This window comes from Anabrus simplex, chromosome 1 (genome assembly GCF_040414725.1).
Source record: "Anabrus simplex isolate iqAnaSimp1 chromosome 1, ASM4041472v1, whole genome shotgun sequence".
NCBI lineage: Eukaryota > Metazoa > Arthropoda > Insecta > Orthoptera > Tettigoniidae > Anabrus > Anabrus simplex.
Genome location: NC_090265.1, coordinates 347,338,227 through 347,359,672, shown reverse-complemented (window position 1 = coordinate 347,359,672; position 21,446 = coordinate 347,338,227). Strand labels below are relative to the sequence as shown.

At 36.4% G+C, this 21,446-nt stretch overlaps 1 protein-coding gene across 1 annotated transcript in view; it reads left to right on the top strand.

Annotated features, from left to right (window-relative positions):
- Positions 1-21,446, top strand: part of LOC136856779 (phospholipase DDHD1) — a 252,026-nt gene that overhangs the window by 216,668 nt on the left and 13,912 nt on the right. Inside the window, exons 8-11 of the mRNA XM_067134884.2 lie at positions 11,217-11,318; positions 11,397-11,539; positions 17,564-17,763; positions 18,050-18,139. Coding sequence (XP_066990985.1) covers positions 11,217-11,318; positions 11,397-11,539; positions 17,564-17,763; positions 18,050-18,139 — 535 coding nt within the window. The remainder of the gene's footprint in view (positions 1-11,216; positions 11,319-11,396; positions 11,540-17,563; positions 17,764-18,049; positions 18,140-21,446) is intronic.

The window sequence follows — 21,446 nt, the reverse complement described above, 5'->3', positions numbered from 1 at the left end:
CCAGCACAAAAACAAGGTATTCTCACGACTCATCAAGAGGGTGAGACGAATTTGTGAGCCATCAGATATCCAGATGGAGATGGACACACTCAGAGTCACGTTTAAGGGTAATGGTTACAGCGATTTCCAGATTCATAGAGCCCTGCATCCCAGAGAAACGACCAAGCAAAGCTCACAGAAGGAAGAAGTGAAGGAAACTGCCTTACATTCACAACACCACAGATCGAATTACCAACGTCCTCCACAAATACAATATAAAAACCGTGTTTGGCACAGTCACTAAAATCGCTTACAGTCTGGGTAAAACCAAGGACAAATTCTCCCCACTTTTACATTCTGGGTTATACGAAATTCCCTGTACTTCGGTAAGGTATGAATTGGCATACATGCTGGTCCATTGATACTCGTATCAAGGAACATGAACAAAACATTCATCTCAATCAGCAATAGCTGAGCACGCTCTATTGTCGGGTCATGATGTCGTGTTCCAAGATGTTCGAGCTATTACCCACACTAGACACTACAGGTCCGGGATTATACGGGAAGCTGTGGAAATTACGTGTAACTAATCTCATTTTTAGGCCCGTATTGAACTATGCTATGATAATTTAACAATTTGTTGGTTATTTTGATCCACCTTTTCAATACAAATTACAGTTTGTGTTGTTAAGTTGTAATGTTACAACACTAATTTACCGGGACATGTTTCGCTTTTATTCATAAGCATCATCAGCCTATACAATTGTCTCAAGGTTTGTCATATTTGGATTGTTGTTACAAATTTCATTACATTGAATGTAAATCTAATTTCATTGATAAGAATATTTAAAACACAAGAATAATATACACATTAAAAATTATGACAAATGTGATTTGCAATGTTTAAATGGAGTAACTCTTAATTCTAAAACACATTGACGTCCAAAACACAGTATTTACAATTTGAAAATTTGGCTAAAAATTGTTTGCAATATTAAAATAAAATTGATTCAACTATAATTTTGGTATTAAAATTTGAGTCATAAATATAAATATTGGATGTTAATATGTAGGAGCTATAGTTTCTGAAGTGCGTTGGTTTCTAGAATACAGTAACAGTTCAGTATTGAGAATTTTAGTTAAGAATTGTGCTCTCTAAATAATGTTATTTAAAAAGACTGTAATTTTGCATTATGCGTGATTAGTTTTGATGATAATCTAGAATTGAAGTCTTGGGTTCGTTGGAAAATGGCTTCTAGATTTGATGAAGCTTGCTGCTGCAGTTTGGCAATTTGATCAGAGGAAATATTGACATGTTTAATTCTTGTTTGTAGCGGCCAGACTCTCCGTTGGAAGTTGATTGTTTTGATGTAAGTTATGGTTAAAAGGGGCTTCAATCCAAATTTTGAGTATCTGATTATGTTTCTTTCAATTTATAGAATGGAAGAAGCATCTGGAACAAATGGAAATGAACTTAAGTAATATTGTGTGTATGTTGTGCTTGTAATGTGAGTGTTGATGTTGCATTATCACTTACCCCTTTGTCTGCTGCTACAGAATCTTGTGGACCTTATTGCGTTACTGTGACTATTGTCTGTTGTGGCTCTACTCCTTGTGTTGTACGTATGAGAGAGTTTTTGTGAAGGGCGGGTAGGGGGTTGAGGGGAAGAGATGTTGGGCGGGGCGTTTGCTATTGACGTGCTATGTGGTAGAGTATTCTTATCTGTTGTCGAGGTGGGGGTAGAGGACGATCCTGCAGGCGGGGTGTTAAGCTTTGGCGTGTTATCTGGAGGGGGACTTTTTTGCGTTGTCGAAATGGTTTCAGTTGTGAGTGTATTTAGATTGAATATTTTAAAGAATTTGCTTTTATCTGATTTGAGATTTCGTAATAATGTTGGCAACTGTTCTATTAACGGACTTTTTATTTCGATCGCGTCATTCAAGTTTTTACCTTTATTGAAGTATTGATCCAAATAAATATATATGTTTTCGAATTCTGTCATTAGCTTCCCCTTTTCGATTCTTTTGATTATTGTAAGGTCTTTGTCTATTGAGGTGTAATGATGGCCGGTTTCTTTCATATGATTACTCATTGCGGAGTATTTATTGTGTTTTAAGGCGTTAAAGTGTTCCATGTATCTGGTTAGGAAACTGCGTCCAGTTTGGCCAACATATGAAGATTTACACTGTGCGCATGTTAATCTGTATATTCCGGAGCCTTGAAATTTGTTATTGTAGGCATTTACTGTGTTATGGTTAAAAAATAAGTTTTTGTTAGTGTTGTATGTTTTAAAGGCTATTTGCATATCCCGTTTTTTGAGTGGGTTTGCTATTAGGTGAATCTTTGAACTGGTGTAAGTGAAGGTTGCGTATTTGGATTTTTTAGTCTTTTCCGGTGTGAGGTTTGTGGCTATTTTGAGCTTTACTTTGTTGATGATTCGATTTACTATGTCTGCTTTATATCCATTGGCTAGTGCTAGTTCTTTTATAAAATTTATTTCTTTTTTAAAATTCGCGGGTGATAAGGGTATTTTGTAGGCTCTGTAGACCATACTGAAAAAGGTTGCTTGTTTGTGGGATTTGGGGTGGAGTGATTCATTTCTTATTGTTATTGGCGTGTGTGTTGGTTTTCTGTATATCTGATAATCAAATTTGGATTTCAAGCGTGTTACAGTAACATCTAGATAATTCAATGAGTTGTTTTTTTTTTCGTCTTCTTTGGTAAATTTTACGTATCTATCGATGTTGTTTAAAAATTCAAGGATTTTTTCGCTGTTGTTTTTTCGGTTGTCTATTATTACAAACGTATTATCAACAAATCTCAGCCAAACACAGATTCCTTCTATGTTTGGTTTTATTATGCTATGTTCTATGTTATCCATATAAATATCTGCTAATATTCCTGAGCTGGGGTCACCCATGGCTAAACTTAATTGGTGGTAAATTTTATTGTTAAAGGTGAAATAGTTGTTATTTAGTACGAATTTAAGTAGTGTAATAAATTCTTCTACTTCTAGTTTACTTAAGTTGCTATATTTGGAAAGGTTTGAGTTAATAATTTTGATCGTTTCTTTAATGGGGATATTTGAATACATATTGGAAATGTCAAACGAGCTCAATCTATGGTGGGGTTGTAAGTTGAAGTTGTTTAATCTTTCGCAAAATTCAATTAAGTTTTTAATTGAGGAGTTACTCTGGAACTTATAATGCTTTTTGAGGAACTGATGTATAAATTTTGATATTTTATATGTTGGGCTATTTCTGCTGTTTATAATTGGTCGAATGGGTGTATTGTTTTTGTGTACTTGAGGTAGTGCCTTTGCCTTGGGTAATGTTGGGTTCATGTTGACCATTTTTTGTTGTTCTTGCTCGTTAAATAAACAAGTTGAATTTTTAAGGATTGTTTTTAGATTCCTTTGAATTCTAGAGACCGGCTCTTGATTTACTATAGTGTAAGAATCATTAGAAAAGAATTCTTCGGTTTTTTTGATGTAGTCACCTTTATTTACTAGGACTATTGTTTCGCCTTTATCTGCCTTAGTCACGATAATGTCGTTATCTTTTTTTTTTTTTTTTTTTTGTCTTTAAATCTTTTATTTGTTTTAGGAGGGTCTGGTCGGAATTAGTTTTCATTTCTTTTACTAAACTTGGGAGTTTCTTTTTTACTTCATATTTAATGTCATTTTGTATTTCTGCCAGCAGTTTCCCTATATTTGCTTCAGATTCCGCTATTGTGATAGTTAATTCTTCCATTTTGTACGGGTTGGGCCAATTGAACTTAGTTCCTTTGTTGAGTATGTTCATTTCATTTTCAGAAAATTTCGTGTCTGATAAATTAATTGTCGCGGGTTTGTTTATCTTCAAAAGAATTGAATAATTTTTTCGATTAACGGTTAACTTTTTTGGATCTTCTAATAGGTGTTTTAGTTTGTTTTCTAGAGTTTTTTGCTTTCTGTCTAAGATGTTGGAGAGTTTTTCAATAGTATGTCATTGAATGGAGCTCCAGTCTAAAGGCGATGTAAAATGGGATATACTTAAGTGTGCTTTGTAGAGCTGTAAGTTTAGTAGCGATTTTTTTCTGTACAGTAACTTTAATTCGTTTTTTAGCCATATTTTGTTTACTCTGTTTTGGGTGTCAAGAGATTTTGAACTTGATATGTTCTTTCTTTGGGTAGACCTTAAGAATTTCGGTATTACACCGTACCTTAAACATTCTTTCAAAAACCAGATATCTTTAGCAATCTTACTGACTTTAACCATGAGGTTAATATACCTGTTTGTCTTAGTTTTTGCCTGGTTGGCTATCACATTACATGTAACTAATCTCTTAAGGTCTACCCAAAGAAAGAACATATCAAGTTCAAAATCTCTTGACACCCAAAACAGAGTAAACAAAATATGGCTAAAAAACGAATTAAAGTTGCTGTACAGAAAAAAATCGCTACTAAACTTACAGCTCTACAAAGCACACTTAAGTATATCCCATTTTACATCGCCTTTAGACTGGAGCTCCATTCAACGACATACTATTGAAAAACTCTCCAACATCTTAGACAGAAAGCAAAAAACTCTAGAAAACAAACTAAAACACCTATTAGAAGATCCAAAAAAGTTAACCGTTAATCGAAAAAATTATTCAATTCTTTTGAAGATAAATAAACCCGCGACAATTAATTTATCAGACACGAAATTTTCTGAAAATGAAATGAACATACTCAACAAAGGAACTAAGTTCAATTGGCCCAGCCCGCACAAAATGGAAGAATTAACTATCACAATAGCGGAATCTGAAGCAAATATAGGGAAACTGCCGGCAGAAATACAAAATGACATTAAATATGAAGTAAAAAAGAAACTCCCAAGTTTAGTAAAAGAAATGAAAACTAATTCCGACCAGACCCTCCTAAAACAAATAAAGGATTTAAAGACAAAAAAAAAAAAAAAAGATAACGACATTGTCGTGACTAAGGCAGATAAAGGCGAAACAATAGTCCTAGTAAATAAAGGTGACTACATCAAAAAAACTGAAGAATTCTTTTCTAATGATTCTTACACTATAGTAAATAAAGACCCGGTCTCTAGAATTCAAAGGAATCTAAAAACAATCCTTAAAAATTCAACTTGTTTATTTAACGAGCAAGAACAACAAAAAATGGTCAACATGAACCCAACATTACCCAAGGCAAAGGCACTACCTAAAGTACACAAAAACAATACACCCATTCGACCAATTATAAACAGCAGAAATAGCCCAACATATAAAATATCAACATTTATACATCAGTTCCTCAAAAAGCATTATAAGTTCCAGAGTAACTCCTCAATTAAAAACTTAATTGAATTTTGCGAAAGATTAAACAACTTCAACTTACAACCCCACCATAGATTGAGCTCGTTTGACATTTCCAATATGTATTCAAATATCCCCATTAAAGAAACGATCGAAATTATTAACTCAAACCTTTCCAAATATAGCAACTTAAGTAAACTAGAAGTAGAAGAATTTATTACACTACTTAAATTCGTACTAAATAACAACTATTTCACCTTTAACAATAAAATTTACCACCAATTAAGTTTAGCCATGGGTGACCCCAGCTCAGGAATATTAGCAGATATTTATATAGATAACATAGAACATAGCATAATAAAACCAAACATAGAAGGAATCTGTGTTTGGCTGAGATTTGTTGATGATACGTTTGTAATAATAGACAACCGAAAAAACAACAGCGAAAAAATCCTTGAATTTTTAAACAACATCGATAGATACGTAAAATTTACCAAAGAAGACGAAAAAAAAAACAACTCATTGAATTATCTAGATGTTACTGTAACACGCTTGAAATCCAAATTTGATTATCAGATATACAGAAAACCAACACACACGCCAATAACAATAAGAAATGAATCACTCCACCCCAAATCCCACAAACAAGCAACCTTTTTCAGTATGGTCTACAGAGCCTACAAAATACCCTTATCACCCGCGAATTTTAAAAAAGAAATAAATTTTATAAAAGAACTAGCACTAGCCAATGGATATAAAGCAGACATAGTAAATCGAATCATCAACAAAGTAAAGCTCAAAATAGCCACAAACCTCACACCGGAAAAGACTAAAAAATCCAAATACGCAACCTTCACTTACACCAGTTCAAAGATTCACCTAATAGCAAACCCACTCAAAAAACGGGATATGCAAATAGCCTTTAAAACATACAACACTAACAAAAACTTATTTTTTAACCATAACACAGTAAATGCCTACAATAACAAATTTCAAGGCTCCGGAATATACAGATTAACATGCGCACAGTGTAAATCTTCATATGTTGGCCAAACTGGACGCAGTTTCCTAACCAGATACATGGAACACTTTAACGCCTTAAAACACAATAAATACTCCGCAATGAGTAATCATATGAAAGAAACCGGCCATCATTACACCTCAATAGACAAAGACCTTACAATAATCAAAAGAATCGAAAAGGGGAAGCTAATGACAGAATTCGAAAACATATATATTTATTTGGATCAATACTTCAATAAAGGTAAAAACTTGAATGACGCGATCGAAATAAAAAGTCCGTTAATAGAACAGTTGCCAACATTATTACGAAATCTCAAATCAGATAAAAGCAAATTCTTTAAAATATTCAATCTAAATACACTCACAACTGAAACCATTTCGACAACGCAAAAAAGTCCCCCTCCAGATAACACGCCAAAGCTTAACACCCCGCCTGCAGGATCGTCCTCTACCCCCACCTCGACAACAGATAAGAATACCCTACCACATAGCACGTCAATAGCAAACGCCCCGCCCAACATCTCTTCCCCTCAACCCCCTACCCGCCCTTCACAAAAACTCTCTCATACGTACAACACAAGGAGTAGAGCCACAACAGACAATAGTCACAGTAACGCAATAAGGTCCACAAGATTCTGTAGCAGCAGACAAAGGGGTAAGTGATAATGCAACATCAACACTCACATTACAAGCACAACATACACACAATATTACTTAAGTTCATTTCCATTTGTTCCAGATGCTTCTTCCATTCTATAAATTGAAAGAAACATAATCAGATACTCAAAATTTGGATTGAAGCCCCTTTTAACCATAACTTACATCAAAACAATCAACTTCCAACGGAGAGTCTGGCCGCTACAAACAAGAATTAAACATGTCAATATTTCCTCTGATCAAATTGCCAAACTGCAGCAGCAAGCTTCATCAAATCTAGAAGCCATTTTCCAACGAACCCAAGACTTCAATTCTAGATTATCATCAAAACTAATCACGCATAATGCAAAATTACAGTCTTTTTAAATTATCATCAAAACTAATCACGCATAATGCAAAATTACAGTCTTTTTAAATAACATTATTTAGAGAGCGCAATTCGTAACTAAAATTCTCAATACTGAAATGTTACTGTATTCTAGAAACCAACGCATTTCAGAAACTATAGCTCCTACATATTAACATCCAATATTTATATTTATGACTCAAATTTTAATACCAAATTATAGTTGAATCAATTTTATTTTAATATTGCAAACAATTTTTAGCCAAATTTTCAAATTGTAAAAACTGTGTTTTGGACGTCAATGTGTTTTAGAATTAAGAGTTACTCCATTTTAACATTGCAAATCATATTGTCATAATTTTTAATGTGTATATTATTCTTGTGTTTTAAATATTCTTATCAATGAAATTAGATTTACATTCAATGTAATGAAATTTGTAACAACAATCCAAATATGACAAACCTTGAGACAATTGTATAGGCTGATGATGCTTATGAATAAAAGCGAAACATGTCCCGGTAAATTAGTGTTGTAACATTACAACTTAACAACACAAACTGTAATTTGTATTGAAAAGGTGGATCAAAATAACCAACAAATTGTTAATATATCAAAGCTGTGGAAATACGTAGAAATCCTAACAATTTCAACAGGAACACTGGCTATCAATTAAATAATAAGTGGTTGTCAGGCATTAAGGATTTATGTAGGTAGTTCCCTTCCCTGTCCCTTCATTACTGTTATTTTCGTTTCGGTGTTTTCCAAATTCATCCATTCCTTATCGCCAGATATTTAATTCCAGGCTTGTGTCTATGTCTTACTTTCATATGCGACTCCCTCTCAAACTGATTCTGATGGTTCCATCTGCTTCCGCTTCGAATGCTAGCACTGTACCACGTTCTGTGAGCCATCTGGTGACGAATGAACATACCACTTCCACTTCTATTATAACGTCAAAGTTCAAACCTCCTTCTTGAGAAGCCTTTCTCGTGGACAGTCGAGATTTTCTTCTGAAGACACAGAGCAAAATTCTCGCGAAACGTAAAGAATTTCACCTTATTTTCTTGACACGGTATAAGCCCAAAAGCCTATATCATGTCTACTAGTAACATTATTATTATTATTATTATTATTATTATTATTATTATTATTATTATTATTATTATTATTATTATTATTATTATTATTACGGGGATTTATCATAGAATGCAGATGTACGGAAGCACATGGGGTGAATGGCTGGACAGAGAATCTCTTAGAGCAAAAATTTACTTTAACCAAAATTGGAAATTATTTATTTCCTTTCTTAAAACCCAAATAGAGTAATCTAATGATTTAATAAGTAGTAGTTGAATAATTACTTGATAATATTCACATTCAGCTTGTCAGATCCATCAATACATTGGACTTAGAAGTCCTTAATCAGGTACAAGATTAATTGGGAGAAACTCCTAGTCGTTAACCTACCTATGAAAGAGCATAATATTGCTCCTGATAGGTACAGCATCATGAAAGAGCATAATTGCTTCAAACAGGTACACACTATAGAGTCTGAGCTGCGAATAAATAGAGGCTAGCCTCAATAGGGTGATATGTCACTTGTTACATTCTCAATTACATAGTTAACCAATTGGGTGACCCCATTTCATAGCATTCATACACAGGTTGCCCCATGGTGGGCTTATCAATCACAAAATTTCACAACCAGGTTAAGTATTGTTCCCCAAGGGAACCTAAACATAGACACAGTTACCCGCAAAACCATTAAGAATGTACAGGAGCATATTACCCATTCTACTAGGCCTTAAGAAGAAAAAGAAAAGGTTACAACAAAAACAGGCCATTAACAAAAGGCAAGGAGGTGAAACACCAGCACTCCTTAAAAGAATGTGTAGGAAAAAACAAAAACCTAAGTGGGCTTAAGGCCCAAAGACAGAGGCTAATATCATGCTAAAAAGAGTGACTAAAGGGGAATGTTTAAAGGCCAAGACAGATTTCCAAACTTTTAGAGGTTGAAAAATTTTAGTCAATCAGCTCAAAAGTAGAAGGGGAGAGTTTCAACAGTCACCACTCATGCTCCCTTACATTAAATATTTTCCTAGTAGAGAATATAAATTGAGTCTGAAGACTGCGCAGAACGTCCTACATTCACCAAAAAAGAAAGATTACATATATAAGGAAAACTGCTGAAATCTTCCCCTTGAAACACACGCCGGCACAATCACCTATGTAGGTAAATTCTGCCATTACTTGTCAACGCTGGATCTTCTTCAAGCCAACCACCCCCTGCCTCCTGGCCCCTCTATCCTCCGTCAAGTCACATACTCAATCACTGGAGCAAATCAGACAAGACGGCCCTAAAGCGCTCTCCTTTAATAGCTCCGCAGGGGAAAGTTCTGGACTATATTAGAATCCACAGTGTTGATAGGCTAAATTTGCATACACTCCCCTGAGTAGTGATTGGTTAGAGAACATTGTTACAGGCATGTGATAAGCAGATTACAGTAACCAGTAAAAAGATTTACCAACTATAACAAATTAAATTTCTCTGGCAGTAGACTGGGACTTAGCCCACCAGAGATCACTAGAAAATAGCTGCTAGTTCCATCTAACCATCGGAGAAAAAAGTTCTCAATCACTGTCAGAGATGGCCATAGTGGAAAAGGTGTACAGTTTAAATAGCTAGAGAAGGTGTACCCCTGAAACAATTATTATTAATTATTTTTGTTCTTCTGAGATTGTCCTGTATTCCTTCTCTTTTGCCACTTTTCTTATGCTTATATTTTGACTTAGCAATCGCACAAAAACTCTTAATAAATTATTTGTCATCAAAGACTTCAGGCCACTTAAAAGCAAATGAAGAATGGAGACCATAAGAAGCTTTAGTCAGAGAGGAAACTGGAAGTAATATATTATAATTGTGTAAACAGGAACACTACCCATGATGCTCAGTCTCAAAATTGTAAGTCTAGTCCACAGGTTTCTGTTCTGATTTTATCTCTGCTTAAATAAGTTGCCTGTGTGGATCACTGGTAGAGGCAGCAACATTTTTTGACGGAAATTAAATTACAGTAGCGTTCTCTAACTCAAATTCCAATAAAATATTGTTGGACAATATTCATATACGATAACATGAGGCTACTTTTAGGTTAAGTCAATATTCCACCTTTACAATACCATAAGTTTATTGTCTACTTAAACAACATTATTAACTATGACGGGACATGTTTCGTCTAACTTGTAGACATCATCAGCCATAAGATATTTAAGAAAAAGCACAAAAAAGACAAGACAGAACAACACATTAAAATAAATCGGGTTGCCGAACACGTCAACCAAAATAGCGAGTATGTTCCAGATTGTTCCAAGTACAAACATTCCAAAGCTGTTGATGTAGAAAATTAAAATCATACACATGAGACGATACAGTAAAGCTTGTTGTTAAAGTTCTTCTTGAGGATGCCGTTGACATGCAGCATTCAGGTGCGTCGGCAAAAGCTGATAATGTAGTGCATATGGACATGTTTCGTCTAACTTGTAGACATCATCAGTCGTAAGATATTTAAGAAAAAGCGATTTATTTTAATGTGTTGTTCTATCCTTGTCTTTTTTGTGCTTTTTCTTAAATATCTTACGGCTGATGATGTCTACAAGTTAGACGAAACATGTCCCGTCATAGTTAATAATGTTGTTTAAATAAATAGACAATAAACTTATGGTATTGTAAAGGTGGAATATTGAATTAACCTAAAAGTATGCGTACGACAATACAGACTTTACGATGAAATTTATTTTATGTAACATGAGGCTAGTTGCACTGTTAAGCAATAACCAGCTAAGACTTATTGATTGTGTATTAATACATATACACAGACCATAGGCAGTAGAGATCATATTTAATCTTGTAATTTGCTCTCCAGGTCGATAGTCCTGCAAGTGCTGCCACTGGAGCATCATCTGTCCCAGATACACCACACAGAGATGTGGGGCCTCCTACCCTTCTCAAAGGACTTCTGTTCCAGGTAAGTTGTATCTTTATTGTTTCTTTACCATCTTAAAATTTTGTCATGTAATGCTATATAAGAATATATATTTTTCAGATTGACAACCTGTTTTGTCTTGGTTCTCCCCTGTCCGTGTTTTTGGCACTAAGGTCGCGTAACCCTCAAAACAATATTCTTCCATCATCCTTATGCAGGCGTCTCTACAATGTTTTCCATCCTTCTGATCCTGTGGCCTACAGGTAAGATTTTTGTACATTTCTGTATTTTCTTTCTTGTCCAATATTTATCCATGTCTTTGATTAATACTTTCTATTTTGCTTAGATTGTTCATTTGTGTGTCATTATGGAATTTGTAGCTTTTAATTAAGGCACTTCTTAGAAGGTAATTGAAGTACCTGAAGGAGTTGAACACTGAGCCTACTTATTTGATTGTACAAGTCCATGCATGGGATGTCCACCAAGCAAGTTGGCCATGTGGTTATGATTGCGCAGCTGTGAGCTTAGATTTGAGAGAGAGTGGGTTCAATCCCACTGTCGGCAGCCCTGAGAATTTCCATGGCTTCTCATTTTCACACCAGGCAAATGCTGGGGCTGTACTTTAGTTAGTCCACAACTGCTTCCTTGTCACTCCTAGCCCTTTCCTATTCCGTCATCGCCATAAGACCTATTTGTGTTGGTGCGACATAAAACGAAATTGTATGAGATGTCTGGAAAGACTTCGAAAACTCTCATGGCAAAAGATACCTTTCAATGAAAATTTATTTGGTAAGAATGAAGGTGAATACATACAGTACATGACTTTCAGCAGTTACAGTAAATAAACTTTTATTTAAATAAAATCATACTTTCAAGAAAGAAGAAATGAAAGCACCATGAGCATTGATCCTGAAGAATACCATCAACTACCTTATGAGCAGTAAAGTATTAAAATTACATATTTTTCCAAATGCTTAAATAATATTTGATTTTTGTAGAGATTCCTCCCCATTATTAGGCAAGAAATATTCTCTCAAAAAAAAAGTATTCGGTATTTTTGTTCTGGGCTACATGCAACACATTCTCATTGAAGGTTTCTAATTCCTTGCCAACTTTGTGGTAAATGATGTGGCAACTTCCAAAAACTGCGCACTCTCAACATTGCTGTGCTTTGTGTGTATCTGCCTTTTTGTCTCTTGCTTTAGCACCCCCTGTGGGTGGGGGACGCAGACGAAAAATACACCCACGGTATCCCCTGCCTGTCGTAATAGGCGACTAAAAGGGGCGACCTAGGGATGATTTGATTAGAACCATGAAACTACTTGTGATTAGTACCACCACGTGGAGAACACCAAGGGTCGCAATTACTTGCGCGTAGTCCACTATATCAGGTACCAAATAGGTTTGTGATTAGTAGCACGCAGGAGCACCGCGCGGTCAGGCTTTTACAGTACCTGTGATTAGTAGCACTTTATGAGCAACACCAGGGTTCTGGCTTGCCTATGATTAGTACCCACTATATAAGGAACACCACGGGATAGTACGAGTCCCTGTGGTTAGTACACTTGTGATGAAAATCATAGGTTTGCATTGCCTGTAAATGGCGCCGCTATGTGCGAAACACTATAGGTCTGTATTACATGTGCGAATTTCATTACCTGTGAGTAGTACCATAATGTGTGGAATACCGTGAGGCTACGATACTTTTGATCGGTACCGCGCCATGACAAATACCATATTTCTACTTTCCAAGCGATAAGTACCATTATGAGAGACCAATGACCTATATTTTGGACCCCTTTAGCTTGCAAGAATCATCGATTCAGTATTGATCTATAGAAGCAGTCCCTTAGTTTTTCCGTCAGTTTCTTGGACTGAGGCATTGCGGGTCGGCTCCACTGATTGATTTAACTTCATATCCATCCGTTCATTCTTCGTCCTCATGCTTTGAATTCTGGTCAGTGGAGGATTTTGAATTTTTATTTTGTCATTGCATTTCGTCCCATTTCGTACCATCAGGGGCCGATGACCTAGATGTTAGGCTCCTTAAAACAACAGGCATCATCATCATCATCATCATCATCATCATCTTGCTTTAGCTGACATTATGACAATGATGCTGTGAAAAGTTAAGGTACACCAGTTCATTCACACATAACTACAGGTGCACAATTACTTGCCGTGTACCTAATGAAAAATGAAAATCCACAGCCTGTTTCCAGTCATTCGACCGGGTCAGGAATGGAATGAATGAAGCCCCCATCTAGCGACGAGGATAGGAATCGTGCCGGCTGCCAAAGCCTGTCGCACTCCTCTGGGGCAATGATTAATGAATGACAGATGAAATGAAATGATATTGGAGAGTGTTGCTGGAATGAAAGGAATGAAAGATGACAGGGAAAACCGGAATACCCGGACGGTCCCACCTCCACTTTGTCCAGCACAAATCTCACATGGAGTGACCACGGAACCCAGCGGTGAGAGGCCGGTGCACTGCCACCTGAGCCACGGAGACCCCCCTGTACCTAATACCAGTGTATAATTCAACTCTGACTGGGAAAGTCTGCAAAGCAGGATCATATAGGTTTTATTTAGTTAAGCTCCACCTGATGATTTGCTGAAATAAAATTCATACGTACAAACTTTTCAATAAAAGAAAAATGGTATGAAGTTTGAAACTGGATAACTCAAGAAGTTAGCCCATTGTGGTGGTGATTCTGTCAGTTATATTTGCATTCCATGCTCATTATTTGCTTTAGGTAGCAAGACCTAGAGTTTACAGTGCACTATGTCTCCTGGTATGGGCTAGAGCATTTGTGTTTCTTTGATTGATCTGTCTCACTCTTATCCTTGGCTTTGACAATATGAAAGTGACTGAAGTATGTGCGATGCTAGTAATGCCATTCCTTATGCAGCCAGTTCCTGCTATGAATGGTGGGAAAATATTGCTCATAGGGTTGGTTGGTGCATTCATTTCATTGGAGTTGGCAGGCTGATATATAATAGCAACTCCTGGCTCAATGAGGAAAGAAACGGGAAACTACTTCACTTCTCATTTCCCTAATACGCCCCTTCAGTGATGCCTAGGTCATCTATGACAAGCTAATGGTAGAGCTGTTGAGGCTCCAACCAGCCTTTGGACTGAGGACTGTACATACATACATACATACATACATACACTCAAATTATTACAACTACTTAGAAAAATAGTATTATTATTAATTAGATGGTGTAGAATAAAACAGCATTAATTACACAAGAACTACGTGGACACAACATATTTACAGAATTAAAATAATGTCCCAAGTACCTTAGGTACTCCACTAAGCCAGGTATTATGTGCACAAAACTCCTGAGGTTGCCGTTGTAAGCTATCAGAGAACACTCATTTACAATGTGAACAATAGTCTGTCTATCCATACCACAATCACACACGGGAGATGCTAAGTTCCTCCATTTAAAAGTGCATCAGCATAAACGCCATGGCCAGTCCAAAGTCTGTTCAGCCTAGTCCACGTCCTTCTGGCTAGATCAAATCCAAGATCCTTCACATTTACAGATGGCATACCATGGAATTCTAAAGCAGAAGTTGAGTTCCAGTTCAGGGTCCAATGGTTCATAGGGTCAGAGTTCTTGTCTGTTAGTCTCGTAAGCTGTCCGTACGGTTGGATTCCTCAATTTGAGCCTACTAGTCTGTAGGTTAACAAAATCAATATGGATTGGTAACTGTTGATTATTTCCTTGTACCCTTTGGTATTCTCTGTGTACAAGAACGTTAAGTCTGTGAAGGTGCTGGGGAGCAATATGACTGAGAATAGGAAGTCACTGAGTTGGTGTTGACTAAAGTACCTGAAATTATTCTCAAGTTGTACATCAATTTTCCTTACATGTAGACTGGTTAACCAAACTAGGGCACAGTACTCAGCAGCAGAAAATACCAGACCAATAGCTGAACAGCAAAGGGTAGTGGCACTTGATCCCCATGTTGTACCACAGAGCTTGCGGAGAATATTGTTCCGAGTGTTCAGTTTTGGGGCTCTACAAGTCAGGTGTTGCTTGAAGGATAGAGTTCTATCTAGAGTAACTCCCAGGTACTTTGGAAACCTGTTGTGCTTTAATATTGTATTTCCAAATTAAACATTATTACAAGTAATAAACTTCATTCCAGTTCCGTATTGACTTCGAATATCTAAGACGAAATTCTAAGAGAATTCAATTATATTAGGTCCACCTATACAATACATTAAGAAATGTATTAACAACTTTATTTCCTTCTTCGTTGTTAAGATGGAAGGTGGAGAGAGACCTGTTTTGATCATGCTTGTCTGAAGTCTCCATTTAGAAAGGTAATTTCTAAGAGCATTGAGATCTTCAGTGTCACATCTCACCTGGCATGTGTTTCCTCTCAAACTTAGATTCTCAAGTTTTTCGCTCCCCTCTTAACTATTCATGATGGTGACTCTACAGAGGATGTATTTATTTATCGTATGAATTTTTAACACATTGATTTTGTCCTGTTTTTTAATTATATCACACTGCAAAATTTGTAGACTAAGAGGTCCACAACCTCACCATAAACACTTATTGTTTGTTTCCGTCTTATCTCATTTGTTTTCATTCTTTTCTTCATGTGTTTTAATACACTTTTTAGCTTCAATTATGTAAAAATGTTAACTTTTTTCACTGAAGATGTCTCAAACGAGTTGATTATTACTCCATTTTATGATGGAAATGTGTATATATTGAATTGTTTTTTGTTTTTGTTTTTCCATCATGTCTCTTTAGTTTTTCATTTGTTTCTTCATTATGTTTTTCACACATTTTTAGCATCTATTATTATGTAAAGAACTTTAACCACCTTTTTCCACTGAAGATGGCTCAAACGAATCGAAACATGTTTTACAATTATTACTCCATCTAATGATGGAGATGTGTATGTATTGAATAGGAGGACATATTAAATTTTCCTTTGTAAATTGAAAACCATCAATACGGAAGGATTCTAATATCTTGTAATCTTCAGTGAGGACATTTTCAGTACCTTCAAATTTGGCATTTTGTGTAGCTATTGCCCAGTCATCTGCATAACCAAATTTTCTGGATGTTACCTGCAGCATATCAGCAATTTACAAATTGAGGAGGAGTGAGGCAAGCACAGATCCTTGAGGTGGAACATTATTTATCTTCTTTGTTCTACTCATTGAATCGGCCATTATGACTCTGAACATTCATCATTCAAGATGCTGTTGATAAGGCGGGCTGTGGTTTTACGAGGAATTGTACGAAGAAGTTTATATACAAGTCCCTCTCTCCAGACAGTATCATATGCAGCTTTTAGATCAATAAATGCCACAGATGTCTTAAGGCATAGCTGGAATCCTGCCTTTATATGTGTAGCTAGGGACAGTACCTGGTTGGTGCAGCTGCGTTGGGAGTAGGGATGTGGTCAAGTACAGCAGGAGCAATTCTGTTAAGAAGTCATTCCAATAGCTCATAGAAAACCCTCAGTAATGTGGTTGGTCATTAACTATCAGGTTTATCAACAGGTTTCCCAGGTTTCAGAATAGCAATAATTTTTGTTCATTTGAAGAGATGGGGGAACTTACCACTTCAAAGAATATTGGTAAAGGAACCTACTCAGCCATAGACAAGTCATCTTCTCACAGTTGATTGAGAAATCAGGGAGCATTCTGCCCCAAACCCAGGAGCTTTACTAGCTTTCATATCCTTAAGAAATACAGTTTATTGCATTAGGAAATAGATAACATAGTAACATCATTTTAGTATACTTAGATTGTAATGTATTAATATTCAGTTAATTTGTTTTTGCCTCATATTAGAATTTTTCCTTCAATCTAGTTAGTAGATATATTCTTTAGGTATTAATTTGACATCTTTCTGTTATTATCTTCTCTCTATTTATCCCATAATATTTTTATCAATAGTAATAATTCATTCTATTATCGTTATTCCATATTGGCTTACTCATCTTATCTCATAAATTGTAATTGATTACCATAATATTTTAAATTAATGCTGTAAAAGTCAAAAAATTGTATGTGGAAAGTGTAAGAGAGGGCCAGGAGCCCTAACTTTGCCACTTAATAAATAAATAAATAAATAAATAAATAAATAAATAAATAAATAAATAAAACCCTCGGTATGGAAGACCTTCCTGATGGGTTGATGGGAATTTTACATTTTTCACATTTGATTTTAGATCATCTAAGACATAGTTATAATATTGTAAAAGTGTGATAACTACAGAGCAATACCTTTTTGTGTAGGATGGAGCCATTGTTAGTGCGAGAATATAGTCGTATTGCACCACTACAGATCCAAGCTTATAATGCCACAGCGCGTCTGAATTACGATCTGTTACCCTTGGAACCCCTTGTCATAGAACCAGTTGGTGCTGCATCCACTGCACCAGGAGCCAAGAAGGAGGGAGATGATTCAGACTCACCTGGTGGTACACCAAGCAAAGGTACAATTTCAAATTACTCTTCTGCAGAAATACATGCATACACATTCATTTCTGAGATAATTCTGTGTACTTATGCCTAATTCATCAGTGTGCAGACCTACCTGCCAAACACTTCCCACCCCGTAAGAAACCAAGAATTGAATGCAGGAGTAGAATGTTCTAAAAAGAAATATATTCCATCCTTTTTTGGGGGTTTCTTTTGTTGGAAAAATGTGAACATTATGTTGTAAAAGGAATTTTTTAAGCTTTAATTTATAATAATCGTAACATGTTTTTGAACTAACAGATCGAGGCTGGAGTATCTGGGGTCTGATGAAAGGTAGCTGGAAACCTCAAGATGATGCTGGATCTCCTCAGCTAGACTCCCTTATTGAAGGTAAAATTATTCTTTGAATGGTTTCCTACTTAATATGCACATAAATGATGATCAGTGGAAACTAAGAAATATGTTCAAATGCTCGTGTTTTTTGTCTCTACAGAAATGTACCTGCACAACCAATTATCTGAATTACAGTGAATTCATGCCCTGTCAAGTACTTTGATTCTATGGCCTACTATCACAGTTGAAATTTGAGCCAATGCTCTCCTAAGCACTATATCTCCGCTTGACGTTTAACTTGAACTCCAAGTTTATTGTACTGTAGTTGGATTATACTAAGCTGAGCATTTCCTCCAGCCACACAACCTGTTTTTCTTTTTTTTTTTTTTTTTTTTCAATATTTGAGTGTACTTATAAATATAATGCACACAATACAATTTGCTTATAACATTCTCATGGGCCATCCATGAGCTTGTAGACAGGTGAAGTGAACGCATTGATGATGGGCTCTGAATAGAGGCTGCTATCCCATGTTAACCGGATAGTTCAAGCCTCCATCAAAAAAACTTACACTACTGCACTCAAACTGCTGTAACTCAAAAGAGAAATTCAGGATATCGACCTCAAATTGGGAACATGTATTCACCTGGTTGCTTAGTAGTCTGTATAGTGTGATACCTTTCAAATCAGTACCTTTTACAGCTTCATTTAATAGTCTTTCTTAGCATGGAGTAGTAGGAAAGATACTGATTTGCCCTGTCTTCATCTTTCATGTACTTATGTGCATTAAAATATGAAAGGATTTTTCTTTATGGTTGATTAGAAGTTCACAATTCACTGTAACTCAGTACATCTGATAACCAGTCTGCACATAATTAATCACAAATATCAGTATCTGTAAGCAACTGAATGTGCCGCATCATGTTGACATCTGCACTGAAGCTTCAGGAAATAGTTCTACATTTCCAATTATTTTTTTAACTACATGAAGGTTTAAAGAATGAAAGATACAGCTCTATATGCTATATATTTTATTACTCTGCCGTTCAAAACTTATAATCTTGCCACCAAATTGTAGCAGTTTTTAAGGAAATACGAGGTCTATAAAATCAAGAATTCTCATAACCCATCCCTTACTATTGGCTGTTGCTTGCTGTAGGCTGAGAAACTATGAGACTTCTTAGGGTCCGTCACCCATGTGGCACATCAGATAATGAATCTACGTATACATCTTGAAATATTTTGTCATTACACAAGACTTGTTGCCATGGGCGTGCCATCTTGTACATCGACTCGTGGCACTTGCGTAGTTTGTGTTGCTACAAAGAGCATGCAAGGGGAAAAATATATTGGCACTAACATCTACGATCCTACTACTCCATGACATGCTTGGAAGTAGTTCAAAGTTTAGCCAACGGATAGCACAAGTTGCAAACAATGCCCATGTACAAAAATGGAGATTTCCTGGTCCTATCAATCACCGTTGGTAACAGTAATACGGAAATCTCCCTTGCCTGTCATCTCTGTGTTAAGAGATAGTGGGTACATTATCAAGGTTCACTTATTGAGTTGCCAGTAATAATGAGCCCACATGTGTATTTGTAATCAAGTGATTTTTCAGAGTGCTTTTGGGTCATGGTGCGGGTTACTGTAGTCACGTCCCAGTTCGTGAACCCTGGGCAATGGTTGAGTGGCCTAGTAAGTGGTCCTGAGAGTCAGGATACCAGTTGCTATGGAATGAGAGTGGGCATCTCGGACATATTCCGAATCATGGCCTTCCTTGTGCTTAGGCGGCTAGGACTATACAATCCACCGTGGTCCCTAACCCGTTAGAGGAGAGATCCTCACTTGGACTATGTGTAAGTAGGATAGCATCCTGCTTCATGAATTTACCGAGCTCAAAACATTTTAAGCAAGCCTTGGTCCTATGGGAGTAACAGAGTCCCACTCCCATTTGACAGGCGAGGGACTCCTTGGAAACAACTTGGCGAGTGAAGTGGAATTTGATGGGGACCTATCAATATTAATGGGGCTTATGGAAGAAAGAAAGAAAGTAGAACTCGCTCAGTGAGCAAAGAGGATGCATCTGGATGTACTAGGGGTAAGTGATATTCGGGTAAGGGGAGATAACGAGGGACAGATGGGAGATTATAAAGTGTACTTAACAGGTGTTAAAAAAGTAATGGGCAGAGTCTGTGGTAGGACTGTTCATCAGGAATACTATTGCATGCAACATAGTTTCTGTTAGGTATGTAAACGAGCGAATGATGTGGGTAGATTCCGCAGCTTGGAGGAATTAAGACAAGAATTGTCTCAGTGTATTCACCATGTAAGGGTGCAGATGAGGATGAAATTGACAAGTTTTATGAAGCATTGAGTGACATCGTAAGTCAGGGTCAACAGCAAGAATAGGATAGTGCTAATGGGCGATTTCAATGCGAGAGTTGGAAATAAAACTGAAGGATATAAAAAGGAGATTGGTAAATGTGGGGAAGATATGGAAGCTAATGGGAATGGGAATCATCTGCTGGACTTCTGTCCTAGTATAGGCTTAACAGTTATGAATACATTCTTCAAGCATAAGGCTATTCACTGCTACACATGGGAGGGTAGGGGTACCAGATCCATAATAGACTACATCTTAACCGACTTCGAATTCAGGAAATCTGTTACGAAAATACAGGTTTTTCAAGGATTTTTCTATGCAACAGACCACTATCTGATCATAGTGAAATAAGTATCTCTAAGCCTAGGATAGAGAAAGTGAAATCTGTCCGCAAACAAATAAGGGTAGAAAATCTCCAGGATGAGGAAATTACACAGAAGTACATGGATATAATTAGTGAGAAGTTCCAAACAGTGACAGTAAGCAGGTTCAGGATATAGAAAGAGAATCGGGTGGCATACAGGGATGCTGTAGCAGCAACAGGAAGGGAATGCCTAGGAACAACTGTGTGTAAAGATGGGAAAAAGTGAACATCTCGGTGTAATGATAGAAGTGAGAGCAGCTTGTAAACATAAAAGAAGGCATATCAGAAATAACTCCAAACAAGGGCTGATACAAAGAATTGGATGATAGGAAAAACTTAAAACGGTTTAAATAAAAAATAAAAAAAGACAAAGAATTGTACGTAGATGAAAGAAACAGAGCGAAACAAATAGTTGTTGAATCCAAAAAGAAGTCATGGGAAGATTTTAGTAATAACCTGGAAAGGCTAGGTCAAGCAGCAGGGAAACCTTTCTGGAAGTAACAAAGAATCTTAGGAAGGGAGGGAAAAAGGAAATGGACAGTGTTTTGGGTAATTCAGGTGAACTCGTATACTAGATCCCAGGGAATCACTGGACAAGTGGAGGGAAGATTTTG